Genomic DNA, 21,930 nt, shown 5'->3' on the forward strand with positions numbered 1-21,930 from the left:
GTCACTTAGTGATGATACCTATCCTACTGTCATTTTTTTGAACTTTATAACTGAAACTAAATATTTACTAACTTGATCCTTAGTTCACATGGTAAGCAGTTCCTGCTACACTGGAAGCTGTTGTTATATCGGTCCTGTCAAAGTGTCGCATTCAGTGATGTTTAAATCATTGAAAATAGGACTGGATTATGGTTATAAAAAATGAAACATATTCTTGTTCTCCATTACATATCACCCAAATCAAGATTGCCTCTGTAAAACTTTCAAAGGGATATCTTCAGCTTTTCAGATTGAAACCCTTGGTTATATAGCATCTTTGTGAGCAATATGAACCTTTGATAAGCAAATTATGATGGGGGTGGGGAGAACGAAATCTCTGGAATTTCAAATTTCAACTGAAGCATCTTGTTTTTCTATTGAATCCTGTTGTAAGTGTATATTCTGCTCTTTTGGAAAGGAAAACAATGTGATGATGACAATTATGATGACAATTATGATATTTTATATATTTCACCTTCTGGTATCATAAGGTAACAAAATAGAAATTTAGCCACATCAATTAAGGATCTTTATCAATATCATAAAAACATGATGTGGTATTATTGCCAATGAGACAACTCTCCACAATTATAGGTCACCATACAGCCTTCAACATTGAGAAATTTATGTAGAAAATAATGAAAGAAATACAAATTCAACACTTTTTTAATAAAAATTTAATAATATATAAATAGACATGTATATTTACAAAAATGCATGGCAAAATGAGCAGTTAATAAATAGGCCATTTTATAGTCAAATAACTTAATAAGATGAACACACATATGAATGAGATGGTCATGTAATAAACTTCATGATATTGGTGATGGCAGTACATTAACATAATACAAAACAAGAAGACCTATCAACATTTGTCATAGCAATCAAAATGATATAAGACTAGGAACTGATTTTCGTTTGTCCTTGAGATTTCACAGAGACTTTTTCATACAGTCTATCAACTATCTTACAAATTCTACAACCTTTTAACATCTTGCTTGAGTCCTATGAAAAGTATATTGGCATTTTTATCACAGGAAGTCACAATTATGTTCATGATAAGCACAGGTAAACCTGTTTGTTATATAATACTTGGAGTTATTTGAAACCAAGTGTAAAGAAGAATGTACTTTCATAGGAAACAAAAATTCAATACCTTGACCTAATATGAGATGTCATTAAAACCTGTCTCTTCCTTTCAGTTCAGGTTTTGTATATTCAATAGATATTTTGAACCCAGCCACTGTTTCCAAGGCAAATGTATTTGTGTCCTTTGCACACTTAGCCCTTTTGCGAATGTAATTGCTTGCTGTTTTGCTCCATGGAATAATTAGGTTACTGTCACCTAATCTCAGAAGTTTGCTATAGTCATCCAGGTCTGTTAGAAGGATAATTGATCTTGTGTTCAGTTGACATGTGCAAGGTACTTGGAATTGAATCTTTAGTTTTTTAAAGGTTTTCTGAGAGAGCAAATCTTTACGTATAAAACCATCCACTGTCGTTGTGTTACCAGCCATTGATGTGTTTAATTTAGCAATCTTCAGGACTGAAAGTAAAATTTAATTAAAATATTTTCTACTATCAAAATAATTTAAGTTGATATGTTTTGATTCTAAAGCAACTATTTTTTTTTTTTTTTTTTAAATATATATTACTTTTTGTTAGCCAAGCTTTAAAAATGATAAGATAAAAATGATTAATATTTTTTGTAAAATATTTAGAAAAAGACATTCTTCTTCAGACATTCTGTTTGTGGTCCCTTTCAATATGTCAAATCTTTTCAAGTCGTTTGTGTACTTTTACAGAAACTTAATTTTTTTTTGCATTCAAAGGCAGTATTCAACATGTTCAAAATCACAATAATAGTTTAAAAAATAATCCTAAGCATTTTTCTATCAAATCTATAGACTTACCAAATTGTTTACATAGATTAGTAGCGGACTCCAGAAACTCTTTGACATTCTGGATGGTATGTAAGTTACAGTAGGAACATATTCCATAGTCCCTATGCTTAGGCAGTGTTTGATGGATCACATCTATGCTATTTTGATGACAGCTGTTAATATAAATGAGCAACATTCAGTGTCAGTGTCTAATTTTACATTTTGTTTGACAATAAAACACATGCCAACATCCAAATTACAATTCAAAAGGATTAAATGTATCAAAATATTTTCAGTGCATATACTGTCAGAATGATAGTTGTCTTATTGGCACTCATACTAAATCATCTTATTTCTATCAAATCTAAGTTTAAAGAAATTTTATTTGTAAGCATCTAATCCTACTTTTTTAAATTGTTTTGACTTGAAAGTAAGCTTACCCAAAATGTAAATCTTTTCTGGGATATAAATAAATTTTAGTTGACTTTAATAAAGTGAAAACTTTTAAATTCATACTACATCAGATGGAGTTATTTCCAAGTATATGAATGTTCACCTTAGTTATGTGCTGTTGTGGAACAATAGCTTTAGTATTTATTCTTTATATACTGTTGATTCATTTATTTTAGTGGGTACCAATTTTCGTTGTTTGAGGAAAACTTGCATATTTGCAGTACTTTAATTTCATGGATTCCTTATAAAACTTATAGATCATTGAAGAATTAAATTTGTGTTCCCTTGTACCTATGAAATTCGCGAAAATTAGTATTCAATGAATATTAATATATCCACAGTATTGGTGCATTCTGTGATGGAACATTATGAGTGAAACTGCAAAGGCAGATCCAGTCATTATCAAAAGGGGGTGGGGGTCCTAATTCAGGATAAGGGGGGGGGGGGGTTCCAACCATATGTCCCTATTCAAATGCATTTATCATAAAAAAAAACTGGACTCCCAACCCCTGGAACCCTACCTCTGGTTCTGCCAACGAACTAGGAGCCCTATTAAGATGCATTATTAACTTACCTCTCTTTGTTTGTTTTACGGTAAATTGTGTTGTCACAACAGATTTTTGTAGTCTTGTTATAACTTTTGATTCCACAGCAATCTCTTCCTTCATCTAATCCCATCTTATCCAAAACTCCTCCACAGCATAGGTCTGAGGTCTCATTATAAGGATGGTTACCACACATAACAGTTTTATTAATAATACCACCTAGCTGGCATCTATGTGTAATACTTGAAAAGGACTGACTTTTTTCGATGTCAGAAGGAACACAGCAAGTGTCATGATATTCAACAGATTTTGTAATTATTTTGAATGTTTCTCCACTGAATTTGTTTTTTGTGCAGCAAACATTGTCATGGCTGTCGTAACTGATTTTTCCACAGCATTTGTATTCAGTGGATTTAACAATAATGTCACCTCCTGTTAAAAAATAAATAATATAAAAGCACATCTGTATGCTTAATATTTAGATTATGTATTCCTTATTACAAACTGTACAGAAACCTGAGAGACATTTTAGACTATCCACACTGCATTGCATAGGAATGAGGGGAAGATCTCTATACAGTTATCTGCTCGCATGCAATACATACTGTTAGTTCAGAAATTATTGCATGCATTTATTATTGTGATTTTGTCATTTTAAACTCAAATGTGATTTTAATTTTTATGACTTTGAGAAAAATCCTGTTGAATTCATATAAAAATGCGAGTTTAAATTATTGCGTTTACAACTCTGTCCCATTTTTCTCTCAATATTAAAAACCTCACAAAAATATCTTAATTTACAGTAATCTGTTTAAGATAAATTATTTTTTGTGAGCTTCCATTTCTTAATACATTAATCACGAAAAGTCTGTCATGTTTAAATTTTGATTTGAGTGAAACTAATTTGCAATAGAAGGTGTAGGTACACAAACTTCTGGTCTTAATCAGTAGAGATGAATGATACACTCTTTCCATTACCATATAAATAATGAATTTTCAAATTCTGTATCAAACTGATTTTTACAGTGCTTATTCAGAACTTACCAGGTTGACAACACTGGTGAGAGGATGTGTTGTATATAACACTCCCACAACATTCTTGGTATTGGCTGTCATACAATCCATTCCCGCAACATTTCTCTGTTGATGATGTAATGTCAACAGGGAGTCCATTACAACATGTCTGACTTTTTGGATTGTAATGGCCTACAATTAATTGGATTTGTACATGTAGAATTAATTGAATAAACTGTACAATCAGACCCTTAATTTTCAAAAGTCGAGTAAAAAAACTCAGAGGTCAAGCCTACAAGTGGTCAGTTAGATGATTAAAAATATTTTTGCTTTCCAATATACATATTCATGCTCCAACAAGTTCTGATTAAAATATTTATCAAGAAATGTTACAGTTACAGTTAAAAAAAGAGATGATTTAAGTCTGCAGTATTTGTAGCTTGTCAGCAATTAGAGGTTGTGAGTCTTAACCCTGTAGGTGAATTAATCTCTGCTCTTTATTTATTTAATTGGATTGCCAGTTTCCTGCCAAAGTTTGATGGGTCTCTCTCTTGTCATTTTTACTTCCTCCAATAAAGTTTTGCTGCCACAAGATAGCTTAGAGTGCTGAGCATGGAGTTACACAACAATCATAGGTGCTGGTACATTTATCCCATGGTTTCCAACATTCTTCTTTAAAGCTATTCAGGAATACAGATCTTAAATACAATTTATAGAACATTATAAAAAGTACCTTTTTCACAGCACTCAGCATCATGCGGTATGGTCAAACTGCCACCACAACATTTTTCTTCGACTTTATTATACAACTTTGTGCCACAACATATATACTGCTCATCACTGTCGCTGACATTATGTAAGGTACCAGTGCAACATTTCTGTTTCAATTTGTCATACTTGGTGTTCTTACAAAAGGATGTTGAAAAGGGTAAGACAATGCTTTTCTTTGAGTCTTTACAATAATGTGTTGTTTTGTTGTAATATTCAACCCCACAACATTTCATGCGAATTCCTATGCTGTGTGGCCTTTTATTACTATTTCTATCCCTGCAGCAAATTGTTGTTTTTGGGTCAATAGGTGACAAACCACAGCAACTATTGATTCCTGGATATAGAAATAAAATAAAAACACTTTTAACACTAATTTGAATTAGCTGTGCAATGAAAAAATAATCCTCTAATAGGGTGAAAAAAATAAATAGCTTTTATTTTTGATAGAAATCAATAGATTGATCTTTTAACAAGGGCATCATATTTGTGAGAAAAAAAATAAGACCATCCCCTGTGAATTTTTGTAATACTACTTAAATGTTTTTCATTCAATATGATTAACCTTGAGTATAATTTTATTATTCTATAAGGTCATAAGATTAACATTAAGTTATCCCATTACCGTTTAGTTTGTCATACAAGGTGCTGTTACAGCAGACTTTTTCTGACTTTAGGTAATGCATAGCTCCACAACAGCTTTGTTCTTTGCCATCTTCTGTGAACTTATTGGACACATTTTTACAACATATCTCAGTTTCAAGAATAAATGTCTTTTCTAAAGGTAAAAAATAAAATATAGATTCTATATTATTTAATTTTGTAATCTTGTCTCAGCCTGTAGGTTCAATAGTTGTGTTTTATTGTTGTTATTCATCAATTAGTGCTGTTATACTGATTGTCATATATTGAGTGCCTTTACCAAGTTTGGCAATCTATACTATGTGTTATTTTGAAGTATAGTTGTCTTTTTTCTTGGCGGAATCTTTAGTTGGTGGGGTCTGTTGAACGTTCTCAATTTGTTTGGTGTTTCATGTGATCTTTTTTAATGTATACTAGAACACACCCGTGATACCGTGGGTCCGTGACTGAATTAAAGTATATAACTATGCGCAAGACTTATTTTTGTATTAGTATTGTCATCTGATAAAGTCATGCCGCCGGTTATAAGATAGTTAACAATTTGACAATTTAGTAGTGTCAACCCTGTGATTATGACCCGTGTATATAGCATATCCTGAATACACCGTTTGGTGGTGCGCCTGCCAAATGCGGAACGTACAGATAAGGTAATAGGTAACAGATGAATATACTATTGGTATCGGTATCGGAATCCACCCGGAACTTCTTAATTATTGGCAATATTAATTATGTGGAAAACAAAAGGGCCTGGAGTGGTGTAATTTTTAATCTACACCTTTGTACTATATTAGTTATATATAAAGTCGAATTCTTTGATTCGTCGTTTTTACGTGATGACGGCTGACAAATTGGACCTCGTAATTTTAGTATTATAGATATGTGACAATAAGAAAAGAAAAAACGAAACAAAACTGAACAATATTCTCCACAGAAGTTTTTTTTAAGTTGTTTAAATTAGATATTATCTCTTAAAAAACTGACATAGCATTCAAGAGTATGAATAATTAGAAAATAAAAGTGTCTAATCAAAAAAGACCAGCATAGTGTTGGTACAAGTACCAAAACATATTATTCTGACGGATTAGGCCTTTTTTTCTATGTTCCCTTTATTGTATGAAAGTTTTGGTCAATTAGATTTTTACATGATACACAGTGTGTATAATTTTTTTCAAGACATATTGCTGAATCATAAATATTTTGTTTACATGCAAATTGTCACAATAATAATATAGGAGACCTTGAACTTTTCCAAAAATTGTGCTGTGATCTTCCTGTTTACGTAACAGGAAAAACTTATACATGTGTAAAGACAATATCCAATCAGTTTCATAAGTAAAATCCTCACAAAACTTACCAGTGCAGCAATCTAACTTCTGTCCACGTCCATTGAATTTGAGTACTACTCCAAAATCACAGCACAGTTGTGATTCTGGATCATATTCTTTCATTGAAGACCGGCATCTCTCCGCTAAAACTTCCCCAATCACTAATGTTAACACTGAAAATTATATAATAAAATAACAATGTTAGCACAGGAAGTTTGGTTTATTTTTATCTCTGATGTGGTATGATTGCCAATGAGACAACTCTCCAAAAGAGACCAAAATGACACGGAAATTAATTGTATGTCTGCTTCCTATACTTTTAAGGGATTTAAAAGAAGTTGTGAATGTTTTATCTTAATTTGTCTTGTTTTTTGCTTCAACAAACAGATAATAAGATAAATTTCTATTGATCAGAATTGCTTGATTCTTATTTTTGCTCTTGAGATCTCCCTCAGGTTAAAGTTTGGTTTCTTTAATTATATATATAGTTTACTAATAAATATTGTTTTACTATATACTGTGACTTTCAACTCATTTGAATATGTATTAAAGGAGATGTGGTGAACATATCACTCAGATTGACGCTAACTCCAAGTAAAAAAAGGAGAAAAAAAATCGGAATTAAAATTAAAAAAAAAAAAAAAACATCAACTTACTGTGGACTTAATTGTTAGGTGTAAGTTTTTTTGTTAGATTTCTCTGTCTGTTTCAAGTTGAAGTTATAAAGTAAACCTCAGAAATAAAGAAATTAAGTGAATCCCAAGGTAAAAAACATTTTAAATAAACCAATAAATATGAACATTAGTTTATGAACCATAAAGAGACAGCAACACAACAACAACATTCTTAATCACCCCAATTATAACAAGTTATGATTGATTAACTTTTGTGTGGCAACCTCTAAGTAAACTTGAAACAACATCAGTTGTGTGGGATTTCAAAAGTTTACCTGACAGTTTGACACCCTGTAAGTCCAGTGTTTTAACAATTTATAAAAAAAGATTGGCCTGTATTTTCATTTGTTGTGTTATTTAGTTGCTGTCAAATATTAGAATATCCAACATCTCATGTCATTTATAACAAAATACTGAAGATCTTATATGATGACTCCCACTCAGTGGTGGATCCAGAAATTTTCATAAGTGGGGGCCCACTGACTGACCTAAGAGGGGCCCCCTCCAGTCACGCTTCAATGATATCCTATATAAGCAACAATTTTTTTTCCCAAAGGGGGGGGGGGCCCTGCCCCCCTAAATCTGCCTCTATCAGTCACTAATAAAACAACAACTGTCAAGTTAATTCTGCAGAGGCCCTTTATGTGTTTATGTATAAAGGAAATATTCATTTGAATTGAATTAAAAGTTTAATCTGATATACCAATACATGTACTAGATCAAATTTTCACTTACATAGGAAGCATGTCCTTCACATAAATAAGTTTTTGATCATTTGAAAGATATAAAAAATTGTTTATAACATTTTCAATATCAAAAATTAAAAAGAGTTTTCAAAAAATATTAAGGACATCTTCACATGGTGGAATACATGTAATGTAAATTGATCAGAACCATAAGTTTATGTCAGATTTCTATAGCTCCTTACCCAAAAATAGATGATAAATATTCATTTTGGTGTTGCTCATGTTGATCGAATAGATTAACTGTTCTCCAGAGATCGAAGGTGATAATGATAATTTCATTCCGGGTATCTTTTATTTAAATCAGATTTGAAAATCCATAATGCTAGAAAAAAAAAGAACTTTTCACAGAATACAGATTTATAAAAAATTTAATGTTAAAAATATTGAATTTAAAAAATTGGGATATTGAGAAGTCGAGAACTAATTATAGGATAATTTTTTTCACATCTTGAAAAAGTTATCCCTTTGTTTTGATTTGACGACAATAGTTATACAATAAATTTGAATATTAATTATAGCTATAAGAAATACTGAAATTAGATATTATATTGGTGATACCCAGGCTGTAATGTTTATGAAAATTTTAAAAACTGGTGTATTTTGAACATAGTTTCAATAAAAATATATATTGATCAAATTGGATTGCACCATATAACGCAATTATAATTAGTCTTTTTTTTTGGTTATTTTCAAAAAGAATTATCTCTAAGATAACAAGATAAGATTAAAGAGTATGAATGTCCTATTAAATCATGTAAAACTTATACTATGTATAGCAATGGTATTGATTATTTACTTTACAAGGGTAACTTTTGAATAAAAAATAACCAATAATACCTTTGAGTGTACCACTAATCAAGTGTGTCTGAGGTGTATTTGTGTTAGGTATAGTATAAAAATGTCAGGTGGGTCGCTAGAGAGAAGTAACTACCCAACCCCCTATTAAGTGTAATCGAGTGCTCCTACAGTTTGCAACCCATTTCCCTAAAAAATTCAAAGAAAGATTTAACACAAATTGAAGTTGAGCTTCTCCTGCTATAATTTTTTTGGGTGGGCGGGGGGGGGTTGGGGGGGGGGGATTATTTTCATATTTTCAGACTTTTGTTAAGTACCTCATTTCGTTAGCAGAAATAAATATTGGTACTTTTTTTTTTTTTTATCAGTTTCAAGTTTTCAACCCAGGTCTTTGAAATGGACACATGGTACAAATATGAAGTTGTGAATATGCTTCAACAGCATTTATTAAGCAACTTTTCCCATTTGTTTCAGTAATATGTTCTTATGAAGTGCAAATTTTTCAACCCAAATGTTTTCTTAGTAGTGGTCTTTGATGTGTCATACTAAATTGATGTCTCTGCAGATAAAGGAAAAGTGTCCTTCAAATTAATACATATTTAAAGTTTCTAATGTGTAATTAAGGCATTATATTTCATAAAAAATAAAATGTAACAAAATTATTTATAAGGAACATGTTTGATTCCTTGTGAATATAAAGGAATTTGATGTGACTGTCATACAAGTGAGAGGTTTAGCGCTATATTCTAAATTTGAAAATGCCTATACCAAGTCAGGAATATGACAGTAGTTGTCCGTTCATTTGATGTGTCTTGTCATTTGATTTAGCCATTTGATTTGAATTTTCATCGGAGTTCAGTATTCTTGTGATTCTATTTTTTTTGTAGTAGCTAAAATCAAATCAATTTAAACTAATGTTTTTTTTTTTTATAGGATTTACTATTTCCTTACCCAGCAGTGATGCAGTGATCTTCATTGTGATAGTTTGTGTTTGATAATATTTTTCACTGACCATGTAGACGCTTATATTCATTTATTTTTAGGATATTCCTATTTTTTATGACAGAAATTCCTTTGGATAATGTCCAGAAAAAATCACCCGTCGACTACAGTGTTAATAATTAAAGTTCATTGATGAACCATTAATTGGAGCAGAGAACTAATTGTATGTTTTTAAATAAAAATGTTCTACCTTATTATCAATGATAATAAATCAGCAATAATTAGATTATGATTTAATAAGATAGGTTATTTATATGGTAATTTTTTTTTGCAAAAAACAAAAAAGATTGTTTCCCTATCTTGTTTAAATGGGAATGTTTGTTTTAAATGTGGATCCACCATAAATCACAAGTTAAGCTTAGTATATAGACTAAGGAGCAGGCAATATTTGAGTATAAGACGCAATTTTGAAAAGACATAAAATTTACAACAACCCAATTTAAAAAAAAGCAACAATAAAACCTTCTGACACAGTATCTTACTTGGGAGAGGCACATACAAATTTGACTGGGTTAAGAATTTCTATTGATTTCAACCCTCCCCCTGTTGCAACAACATCTGACACAGTTCCTAACAGGCACACAATTTAAATATGGCTGGGTAAAAACTAACAAAACTATATTTTTGTGTGCTTTACAAAAGATTTTATTCTAGGTCATATAATATTAAGGTAAATGAACTAAAATGGTCCTTCTAATAGATTTTGGTTTCAAGTTTCTACTTTATCACATAGCATTTGATGTAAATTCACATTGCGATAAGACGTGGCACGGTACTTGTCTATCCCAAATTCATGCATTTGGTTTTGATGTCATATTTGTTATTCTTGTGGGATTTTGTCTGATGTTCGGTCCGTTTCTGTGTGTGTTACATTTTAGTGTTATGTCGTTGTTCTCCTCTTATATATAATGCGTTTCCATCGGTTTTAGTTTGTTACCTCGACTATGTTTTTTGTCCATGGATTTATGAGTTTTGAACAGCTGTATACTACTGTTGACTTTATTGTTCTTTTATCTATTGAAGGTGTAACTTCTAAATGTCTTTTGTGCTTTTTTTCTATTATTCAGTTGAAATATTTCCCACATCTCCATTCATTCTTAATAAAGGAATAAACAAAGATGGTAGGTATGCATTAGTTAGGAAATTTTTTGAAAAATTGTTTTTATTTTTTCAACAATTTCAATCAAATTATTCTGTTCAAAATTTGACACTACATGTATAAGGTATGAGTAAGGATTTAGAATGCATACATTTTTTTGTCCTCGGTTTGAAAGAAACATCCGCCCCCCTCCCCCCATCAATTTGGGAATCAGAATACAAAGGATAAAGTATAGAATTTATGGATGTATGTATTTAAGATGTTATTGTGGATTCATTAATTTTACTCATTTTAATGTCCTACATCTTAAAATTTAATGATTCATCGAATAGTAATAATATTTTAGATATGAAGATTTGACTTGTCGAAAGTGTATACTCTTCCTGTTTCGTATGATGACTTCCTAATTTCGTATTACACAATGATTTCTAATTATGCAATATAACTGCGGTTTAATGAAACATGTATCGAAACCGTGAATAACCTTTTTTTGAACTATTGAATACTGAATGCTGAAGCACACGCTATCACTGATTAGTATTCCTAACTTTTCTTATATGACAATTGTTTAACGCTCCTGCAGTTAGAGTCATACACTAATATACCATTTTAACATTTCTGACTTTAAAATATGCAGTAATTAGAGGGTTCTATAAGGTATATATAAGGGTGCACTGCTGTTTCCCTTGACCCAGTAGATGTAACCATTCACCTTTACATGTGCTAGTAGAATAGTTCTTTGGCATACTAGTTGTTAAAGAGGGGACTTTCTGCTTCATATTCTATAGACACTGGAGTGTATACAGCAGAGCTCCGCTTAACTAAAGCTGGCTACATTTCCCTTCTTTATCATTTTTTTTTCAATTTTGCCCCTTAAATAATTGGGAGAGATCCGTTTGCGCCAAAAATGCGTCCTTTTGCGCCACAACATTTTTTTTCAAATGCTACGTTTGCGCCACATGTTTTAAAATTACATGGTATCATTTGCGCCAAAAGTAAAACATACGATTGCGCCAACTAGGAAAAATAATACTTCGGGAATCCTAATCCTTTATTCAAATTTGGTATCAGCCGTTTTCACGGCAAATGTTTCCTTTTTTGAAACATATCTTCTTCTTACTGCTGCTTCGTGTAAAAAGTAGATATGTTAATACCAAGTTAAATATGTAGTAGCTTGTAAAGTCACATAATTGTAAAAAAACACAAAAATTGAAGGATGAAATGCATAAAACAGTTCATAATAATTCTAATTATTATAAAGCCCATATGCATGGTGGGAACAAATCACTGTATCATGCATCAATATATGTGGCTAAAACATAACCAGCAAAAGTTTCTATTTTCTTCTCTATTGGCATATCTTTATTAAATATTCAGCAATGCAATACGTTTTATTATCTCTCTGTGCATTGCCTGTATAATGCATTGTAAGTCATTTCTCTCCAGATGCTCATCTTCATTGTGAAATATCTCTTATATACTTTTAAGTCAAAAATAAGAATAAATATATATGTTCCAGACCATAATCCATATGAGTATTTGAACCGTACACATACGGTTCTGACTGTATACGTATACTCGTACGGTCCGACCATACGCGTACGGTCCAACCATACGCATACGGACCAGTACGAGCTGACCATACCTGTTATTTTTTTTTATAAAGTTGCATAATTTTCTAAAACAATTGACCTCCCACATTATGTTTACTTCCGATATTTTTGTTAAAGTACACATACGGTTTGGAACATATATAAATTATTGTTAATTATGATAGATATGTGTACAGGTAAATTGGCGCAAATGAGTTCCGAATATTGGCGCAATTGATACATTTGGCATAAAAATAATTGGCGCAAATGATACCCCTGAAAAACAGCAATTGGCGCAAAAGGAGTGCTGCCAAATAATTTGACTGCCATAACTAAGAGATTACCATTATACTGACATATGCAGGGGTAATCTAAATTAATAATAAAGAAATAAAAGAAGGAAATTGTAGTAAGCCTACCCTTGACCTGGAAGATATATAACCACCATCCATTAGCTGTGCTAGTAGATAATTATAAATCAGTTAAAGACAGGTGCATCTAGGAGCTAGTGCAGTGGTTATTTGAAAGAAAATTCATGTTCTACTGAACATTCACTACAAAGGTATGGGACTCATGTGGGAGTTGAAACAAAAAATAATTTTGCTTCTTTGCTGGTGAAAACAAAACATGATAGTATTACCATATTGCACTAGGTTAACTAAAATGACACAAATACAACTACCAGATTAAAAAGATTTATCCTTTTGGTTTGTCATTTTTCTTTTACATCATTGTGTTTGTATCTTATTCATTTTCAGTAATTTTTAAAAAATCTAAGTGTTTAATTGCATTTAGTCTTCTTTTGAAAAGAAAGCCATTATAACTGAAATAGGATGGTAGATATATTTTCTATTACACTACACTCACTTCATGCAAGCAATGGGCTCATAATTTTCATCCAGTTGATCAGTTTGAAGAGCTGAATACAAACTGTTTGAAACTTGTTTGTACAAAAAACAAACTTTTTGGTATAAAAAGGACAAAGTTTTTTTCATCAGTAACTTTAAATTCCCTGGGTCAAATTTAAAATTAAAATAACACATTTAAACATTGATAAGATATTTTTGAAAAGATAATGTGAAATCATTATACATAAAATAAAAGTTATTTTTTTTATGTTAGATTTGATTTCTTACCAAACAGTTTAACATCAGTCTTCATTTTGATTGTTAGCTGTGTGGTCAGTCTGTATATATGTGGTCATAAAATATTATTAAATTGGAATGTCCCATTTATATTTATATCTTTATTTGTATTTAGATCTCCTGAAATTTTTGTACACATGTTTACTAAATACGTCAATAGGCACCTATCCTTTATTTGAAACTTTTCATTGTTGTTTGTTATGATCATGATCAAGTATGAGCATATAAATCGAGTTCATAGTTGTTATTGAAATTCTAAGGTTATCTTAATCCTTGATTTTGTAACGTTAGTATAACAAAAATAGTTATTAACTTTCTATTTTAAGTAAGAAGTTAATCTGGAAATAGTTTCTCTATCTAAAATATAATAAACAAAATGTTTCAAATATGGGTACCTATGTACCAATGCAAATAAGGAAAAATACTTTTACAATAGTAAGATAAATATAAAGGAGGATAAAATGAACATGATGAAGGTATATAGTTTGTCTTGTTTTATCAACAATTTTCAATGACCATCTTTTATAAAATTTAGTTCTGCAATTTATTATAAACACTGCTTTTAATAGGACAATTATTTAATAATTAATAACATATTTTTTACCTTTATGATATCCATCCATATGAAAGGTTTCAGACAGGCATATATTCTGTCCCAAATCCAGAGCCTGTAATTCAGTGATAATCAATGGTGTATCTAGAAAGTCGGGGCTCACTGACTGCCTAAAAGGGGGCCCACTCCCGTCATGCTCCAGTGATTCCCTTTATAATCAACCATTTGTTTTCTCAAAAAGGGGGAGGCAGGCCTGTACTGTGACCTGTAGTTGTTGATTTCTGTATCATTTGGTCACTCATGGAGAGTTGTCTCATTGAAAATCATACCACATCTTTTTTTTTAATTTATTAGTGTTAAATTACTAATCATAAGGCTATAATTTTTTTTTCTGTTTTAGGATATATGCTCAAAAGTCATTCCAAATAATCGAAACCTTCCACCAGAATTCCAACTGTAGTGGATGTAATCAATTATAGGCAATATAGCTGCCTTCAACAAATCTCAACCCTATATAAATGTTTTGGTGCTTAAAAAATCTTTGGTATACACTCAAGTTTGCAAAGAGTTCATCTTGAACAGAAGAGTCTTTTCATTTTTCCCAGGGTCAATAAAAAAAAATTTGATAAGATAAGTTTTGAAAAGATAATGTGGAATCATTATATAACATAATTAAAGTTTTTGTCTTGTTAGATTTGTGTATATTCTTACCCAACAGTTTAAATACAGTCTTCATTAACAGTGTGACTATGGTCTTCATTTGCTTGATTGTCATATGTGTGGTCAGTCTGTAGAAATGTGGTTTTTATTATATCAAATTGGGATGTCCCATGAATATATTAAATACTCTTTATATATCCTGTATACATATACAAACTTATATAAATAACATTTTACATATACATATATAAAGTAGATACAGTTCCCCAATCCTTTATTTGAGAATTTTCGCTTTTGTTTTCTATCATAATCAAGTAAGTGCGCTTTAAAAAACCAAAGGTCATTGAACTGTGTAATACCTTATATGGTTTGTATATTTGTCACCAAAAAAATCTTTGATAGATTAACTTAACTTAAAGAAGATATTTAAAAAAAAATATGTTTATGCTTTGTTACATTGTGAAATAAAGGTAATCATATAATAAACAAATAACAAAGTGTTTTTTTATATCAGTTCTTGTGTACCCAAAAAGCTATGAATGAAAAAAAAACTAGTAGTTTAAATTTTTAGCATATAAAATTATGATATATATTAAATGAAGGTATCCTGATTTCATCTTGTGTTATCAACAAATAGCAATATAAACTTTCTATAAGTTTTATCCTATGATATACATTTTATCATAATGCTTTTTTTAGATAAAGTGAACTGACACCCTGCATGAGGTAGTCAAGCTGGGGTGGCTACTTAAGTATATTTGATTTTTGTCTTTCCATATTTAAATACAATTATACAAATCAAAGACAGCAAAACCCATGTTAATACTGCATAACGCTTTTCATACAGAGACAAGTAAATATTTAAAAAGCTTTATTTATCCTATACTTGAAGTATAATAATCATGCAGTTATTGATTTTCTTGATTTAATTATTTGATATTTTGTCCTTATATCATGATTGAGCTTTTTATAACTAATTTTACCCTATTGGCTTTGTTCATAGTTGAAGGACATACAGTGACCTAAAGATCTTTCACTGGCAATCATACAACATCTTTTTAATTTTGTAGGAAATGCTACATGTTATAGTTTTATCAATGGGAATTTAAAAGGGTCTTCTCTTAGTTTTTGGACAAATGTCAAAATTATTATCTTCATAGAGGGGATTTAATTAATGTTTCCCCTGTCACATATATGTTAGCCCTGCCAAGAAAATAGTATTTAAAAGATCATATTTAAAATTTGATGCTGTACGGTATAACATTTATATGATTCTAATTTGTAAGTTCATCGTGTTATACCTGAACAAAAGTTAAACAAATAACAATAAATAAATTCCCCAGAAAGTGAGCAAAAAATTATATTGAAATGCTTTGGTGCTTATAAACAGAACTTTGGTATACATGTATTTGAAATAACTGTTTACAAACCTTTTTCAAAATACTAAAAAAAAATGTTTCAAAGGAAAATAATATTTTATTTTGCAAAACCTTTGACAATTAAGGATCCTAAATGCTTTTTATCTTTGCTCAATTTTGGATCCTAAATGCTTTTTATCTTTGCTCTTAGTATGGCCTTTCTCTTTTTATGCCCCCTGTAGTGGAGGGGGCACTTATTTGACCCCTGTCTATAGGTACATGTACGTATGTAAGTACGTCCAAAAGTTGGTTTCCATTTTATATACTGAGTTTGACTCAACCAAGTGTTATGAAACTTATACGCAATGCTTATTACCATAAAATACAAATCAAGTGTGAATTTTGGTAGCGTCACTCTAACTGTTCTAGAGTTATGCTCCTTTATAAATGGAAAGATTACAAAAACTTTAGTTTCCTCAACAAAATGTTATGAAGCTTATAAACAATGCTTATTTTCACAAAACAGAGATACGGTTGTGTTTTAATGCACCACTTTAACTAATAATCAAGTAATGTCCCTCTATAAATCGAAAAATTGCTAATTTTTTAGTTTTCATTCATTAACTTAGGTTTTCCCAAACCAAACATTATAAAATCTTTACATAATACTTATTACCACAAAACTCAGATCAAATACAAATTGGGTAACGTAATTTTTATCGTTCTTGAGTTATGTCCCTTTATAGTGTTGAATGAAAGCAGAGGCATCATCTGTCCATGGGTACACATTTTCCATTTATTTTTTTGTTATCTTAATATCACTAATAAGTCCGTAATGTAGTCAAAATGCTTGTTTGGGGTACACAATTTGAACCCAGGTATCCTTGATGGTTTTAATAGTCTAAACTGTTAAAAGAACTTCTCAGGGAAATTCATTTTGAAGCTGAAAGAACGAAGTTAGGAAACTGTAGTTCAGTGAAAATTTATTTTAAAGAACTGAAAGAAACCAATCTTTCGAATCAAGTATTCAACCAACTTGGTGGAAAGTGATTCTTTCAGAGCCCTGGCCTCACGGTCATAAAACTTTCAAGCATGATTTTTGTACTCAGACTCTTAAATCAACCAATCAAATTGCTGGATTTCATGTTTCGAGCATGATTTTTGTGCTCCGAGCACTGCGCAAAGTTTTATGCCTTCAAGGCCAGGCCTCACGGTCATAAAACTTTCGAGCATGATTCTTGTACTCAGACTTGAAAATCAACCAATCAAATTGCTGGATTTCATGTTTCGAGTATGATTTTTGTGCTCCGAGCACTGAGCAAAGTTTTATGCCTTCAAGGCCAGGTCTCATTTCTTTTCTCATTCTTCAAATCATTAATAGGCATTCTTCTCTGAGGAAAACATCATACAAGTAAAATTTAGAAGAAAAATTATTTCACAACCAATAAGCGTTAACATAAGCTCAGCTGTTTGCCTTATTCAAATTTGATTTATTTTGAATAAATATTGTTGAAACTATTAGTGAATCTGTGTTAAAATTATTCTAAGATTTTATAGTGATTTTTAAATACATGTTCATATAACATGTCAACAACAAACAAACAAAAATGTACAGTGTAATACTACCAGTTTCTTACCGAGCACTGAACACATGGTCTTCATTCTTGCCATGTGATTAATATATGGTCAATACTCTCACTGCCCACAGTAATATACCAAATAATATAGTCAGATTGGGACATGACATGGACTGGGAATTTCTGTGTTCCTACTCAAATCACTACCGTGCATGGTATTTCCCAACAAAACAAGGTAACAAAACCATATATTAAAAACAAAAATTTTGGATGAAGTAATCATTAGAATTGTAAGGAATCAATAATTATCATATGAGTTTAACATTTTTAAATATCCCCCCTGAATATAACATGTGTAATTGATATCTTATTTCCTTACTTCTAGATCAGAGAAACAATAGATTATGAACTTAATAGAGAATACATGTATAAAGTGACATATTAAACTAATAGCTGTGATTCAAATTTAAGTACAGGTACATGTATAGGTGAAACAACCAATAATCATGTTGTATTGTGACTTTGATTTAAGTCAATGAAATTTGAGATAAAAGTGCTAAATATATAAAGGCATGTCTCATACTTTATAGTTGTCCTGAAAGTTTTCATTTATCCATCCTTGAAAAAATGGAATTCATTTAAATTTTTGTAAGATTTAATGTCTTGTATTGGATAATTATTGCTTATCTGCTCAGATATGACATTGTATAGCTTACATCACTTTGATATTTGAAGTCCTGATTTGATTTGATAATAATCATATTGCATTCAATAAGAAGGCTCTAGATACATTTTGTTTTGTGTAAAACATCTGGTAGATATACACATTCCAATTTATCGTATAACTGTTGTTTTTTAAAAGACTTTATAACAGTATTTGTATACCTAGGACCTGCTACCTTATGCTGTTACATAATGACACATACTATCTACAAATCTTAATATTCAAAGTATTTTGATATCAGATATATCAGATCTTTTAATAAGTCAACAACTTTTTAAGGGTCAAATACTAACAAGCAACATGCTGGCAACATGTCAAACATGTACAAAATGTATATTGATAGCAGATCTCTGGTTGTCTCTGTTAAGGTGATTCTAAGCTCTTTACAACCCCATCAACTCCTAATTTGACATATTGTGTATAGTCGCCGTCACGTAAAATTGGCACCATGATTTTTGTCTAAATTTTCTTAAATGTCGACCGCGTTTACTCGAGATTATGTTTTTCAATTAGCGGAATAAAAATCCAATCCAAATATATACTACGGTCCTACCTTTTATTGTGTTTGCACTGTATAATCCTGACCTTCACATTTTTCAAGATTGTTTTCATTGTAAAACCGCCATCTTGGTTTCTATGAGGATCCCTTACTACATAACATTCGTTACTCTCCGGTAATATCATTGTCATTGATGATACGAATTCCCGCGCTTTTTACATAAAGATGACGCACAGCTCCGAGAGATACAAGAAAATTGAGAGCACGTGGACTCCACGGCAACACTTCCGGTAATAACAATGTCGGATTCCACCATACAAAATAATCCTGGATTTTGTGAAGGTCAGGATTATACTGTGCAAACACAATAAAAGGTAGGACAGTAGTATACATTTGGATTGGATTTTTATCCCGCTAATTGAAAAACATGATCTCGAGTAAACGCGGTTGATATTTTAGAAAATTTTGACAAATCATGGTGCCAATTTTACTTGACGGCGACTATAGACAGTTGATATGTGTTGGTTGTCAAATGTTTTTTTTAGTTGTTGTGTTGCTGTCTTATCTCCTCTTTAAAACTAATATATATAGTTACATCTTCAGCCTATTGGAAATAGAGGGTTGTTGGGGGTCGTATTTATTTTTTTTGCTCCTCATCTGTCTATCATAATTAAGCACTTTTAAAATTATTATAAGAAGCTTCTTAATAGTATTTCATTGATAATAGTTTGTATTGCTGTCAACATCTATATGCCCTCAAAGATTGGCACCAGCCTCAGATTCCCACAAAGATTGCCATCAGCACCTGATTCCCTCAAGGATTCCAATCAACCCCCAATTCCCACAAAGATTGCCGTCAACACCAGATTCCCTCAAGGATTCCCATCAACCCCCAATTCCCACAAAGATTGCCATCAGCACCTGATTCCCTCAAGGATTCCAATCAACCCCCAATTCCCACAAAGATTGCAGTCAACACCAGATTGCCTCAAGGATTACCATCAACCTCCAATTCCCACAAAGATTGCCGTCAACACCAGATTGCCTCAAGGATTCCAATCAACCCCCAATTCCCACAAAGATTACCGTCAACACTAGATTCCCTCAAGGATTACCATCAAACCCCAATTCCCACAAAGATTGCCGTCAACACCAGATTGCCTCAAGGATTCCAATCAACCCCCAATTCCCACAAAGATTGCCGTCAACACCAGATTGCCTCAAGGATTACCATCAACCTCCAATTCCCACAAAGATTGCCGTCAACACCAGATTCCCTCAAGGATTACCATCAAACCCCCATTCCCACAAAGATTGCCGTCAACACCAGATTCCCTCAAGAGTTACCATCAACCCCCAATTCCCACAAAGATTGCCGTCAACACCAGATTCCCTCAAGGATTATCATCAAACCCCAATTCCCACAAAGATTGCCGTCAACACCAGATTCCCTCAAGGATTACCATCAACCCCCAATTCCCACAAAGATTGCCGTCAACACCAGATTGCCTCAAGGATTACCATCAACCCCCAATTCCTACAAAGATTGCCGTCAACACCAGATTGCCTCAAGGATTACCATCAACCCCCAATTCCCACAAAGATTGCCGTCAACACCAGATTGCCTCAAGGATTACCATCAACCTCCAATTCCCACAAAGATTGCCGTCAACACCAGATTGCCTCAAGGATTACCATCAACCCCCAATTGCCACAAAGATTGCCATCAGCACCTGATTCCCTCAAGGATTCCCATCAACCCCCAATTCCCACAAAGATTGCCGTCAACACCAGATTGCCTCAAGGATTACCATCAACCTCCAATTCCCACAAAGATTACCGTCAACACCAGATTGCCTCAAGGATTACCATCAACCCCCAATTCCCACAAAGATTACCGTCAACACCAGATTGCCTCAAGGATTACCATCAACCTCCAATTCCCACAAAGATTGCCGTCAACACCAGATTCCCTCAAGGATTACCATCAAACCCCCATTCCCACAAAGATTGCCGTCAACACCAGATTTCCTCAAGGATTACCATCAACCCCCAATTGCCATAAAGATTACCATCAACAGCAAATTCCCACAAGGATTCCATCAAGTTTGTCTGTCCATTTATCCAGTCTTGTTAGAGTGAGAACCACTCACTGGTACAATTTTTGGCAGATTTTTATAAAACTTCTAATAATGAAGGATAATATCACCAATCATTTTTTTTACATTGGTGGACGATCGACTTTTTCTTTAAAGAGTTATGCAGCTTGATAGGCATCATTTTCACTCTGGTTGATATTTGTCTCAATGGCAATCAAACCACATCATCTGATTTTCATACTTGTGTGAAATCTCACTTTTAATTATTGTCTTGCATGTTGAACCAAATTATTGAAAGTATATACTTAGTTGTGGTAATATTTAATAAAAGATTTGGCCAATTGATAATATAATTAATATCTTTATCCCTACTTCAAAAGTGTGAATTTGTGAGCTAAGCATAAAAACACAACACTTTGGAACAAAAACAAAAAGTGATAAATCTCTTTCTAGCAATGTAATATTTTGTGTAGGTTGTTTAGGGAATGTGGATACCCTCTCAGTTTCGGAAAATTGCTTTCAGAATTTATTCATCAGTAAAATAAAATATGTCAATGTGACATAATGTCATTCATCCAGTGTTTAAGTGTCATACAAACATATTAAGTGTCATACAAATATATTTTAAAAGAATTAGAAGGTTCTTTCACCATTTAACATAAGAATATATTAAAGTCATTCAGGATGTATCTTAAGTTGATATAAGTTTCATATATTTACATTAATTTAAAGTTCTTT

General features: G+C 31.8%; 1 protein-coding gene and 1 long non-coding RNA gene across 2 annotated transcripts in view; one reads left to right on the plus strand and one right to left on the minus strand.

Moving 5' to 3' along the window:
• LOC134711655 (uncharacterized) overlaps nt 1-21,930 on the plus strand; it is a 32,717-nt gene that overhangs the window by 4,997 nt on the left and 5,790 nt on the right. The gene's annotated exons all lie outside the window — the stretch shown is intronic.
• On the minus strand, nt 688-15,118 carry LOC134711649 (uncharacterized). The gene is made up of 8 exons (XM_063572411.1): nt 14,987-15,118; nt 6,699-6,842; nt 5,328-5,480; nt 4,668-5,039; nt 3,965-4,126; nt 2,950-3,352; nt 1,953-2,095; nt 688-1,585 (listed from the first exon to the last, which is right to left on the minus strand). Exons 1-8 carry the CDS (start codon nt 15,048-15,050, stop codon nt 1,218-1,220), a joined length of 1,809 nt encoding a protein of 602 aa, XP_063428481.1. The 5' UTR covers nt 15,051-15,118; the 3' UTR covers nt 688-1,217.

This window comes from Mytilus trossulus, chromosome 3, assembly GCF_036588685.1.
Source record: "Mytilus trossulus isolate FHL-02 chromosome 3, PNRI_Mtr1.1.1.hap1, whole genome shotgun sequence".
NCBI lineage: Eukaryota > Metazoa > Mollusca > Bivalvia > Mytilida > Mytilidae > Mytilus > Mytilus trossulus.

Excerpts from the sequence above, each read along its gene's own strand:
- LOC134711649 (XM_063572411.1), bottom strand. The coding sequence starts at position 15,050 with ATGACAATCAAGCAAATGAAGACCATAGTCACACTGTTAATGAAGACT. Across the intron at positions 6,843-14,986 it reads GACTGTATTTAAACTGTTGG|TGTTAACATTAGTGATTGGG; the intron begins GTAAGAATATAC and ends TATAATTTTCAG. Across the intron at positions 4,127-4,667 it reads TGCTGAGTGCTGTGAAAAAG|GCCATTACAATCCAAAAAGT; the intron begins GTACTTTTTATA and ends AATTAATTGTAG.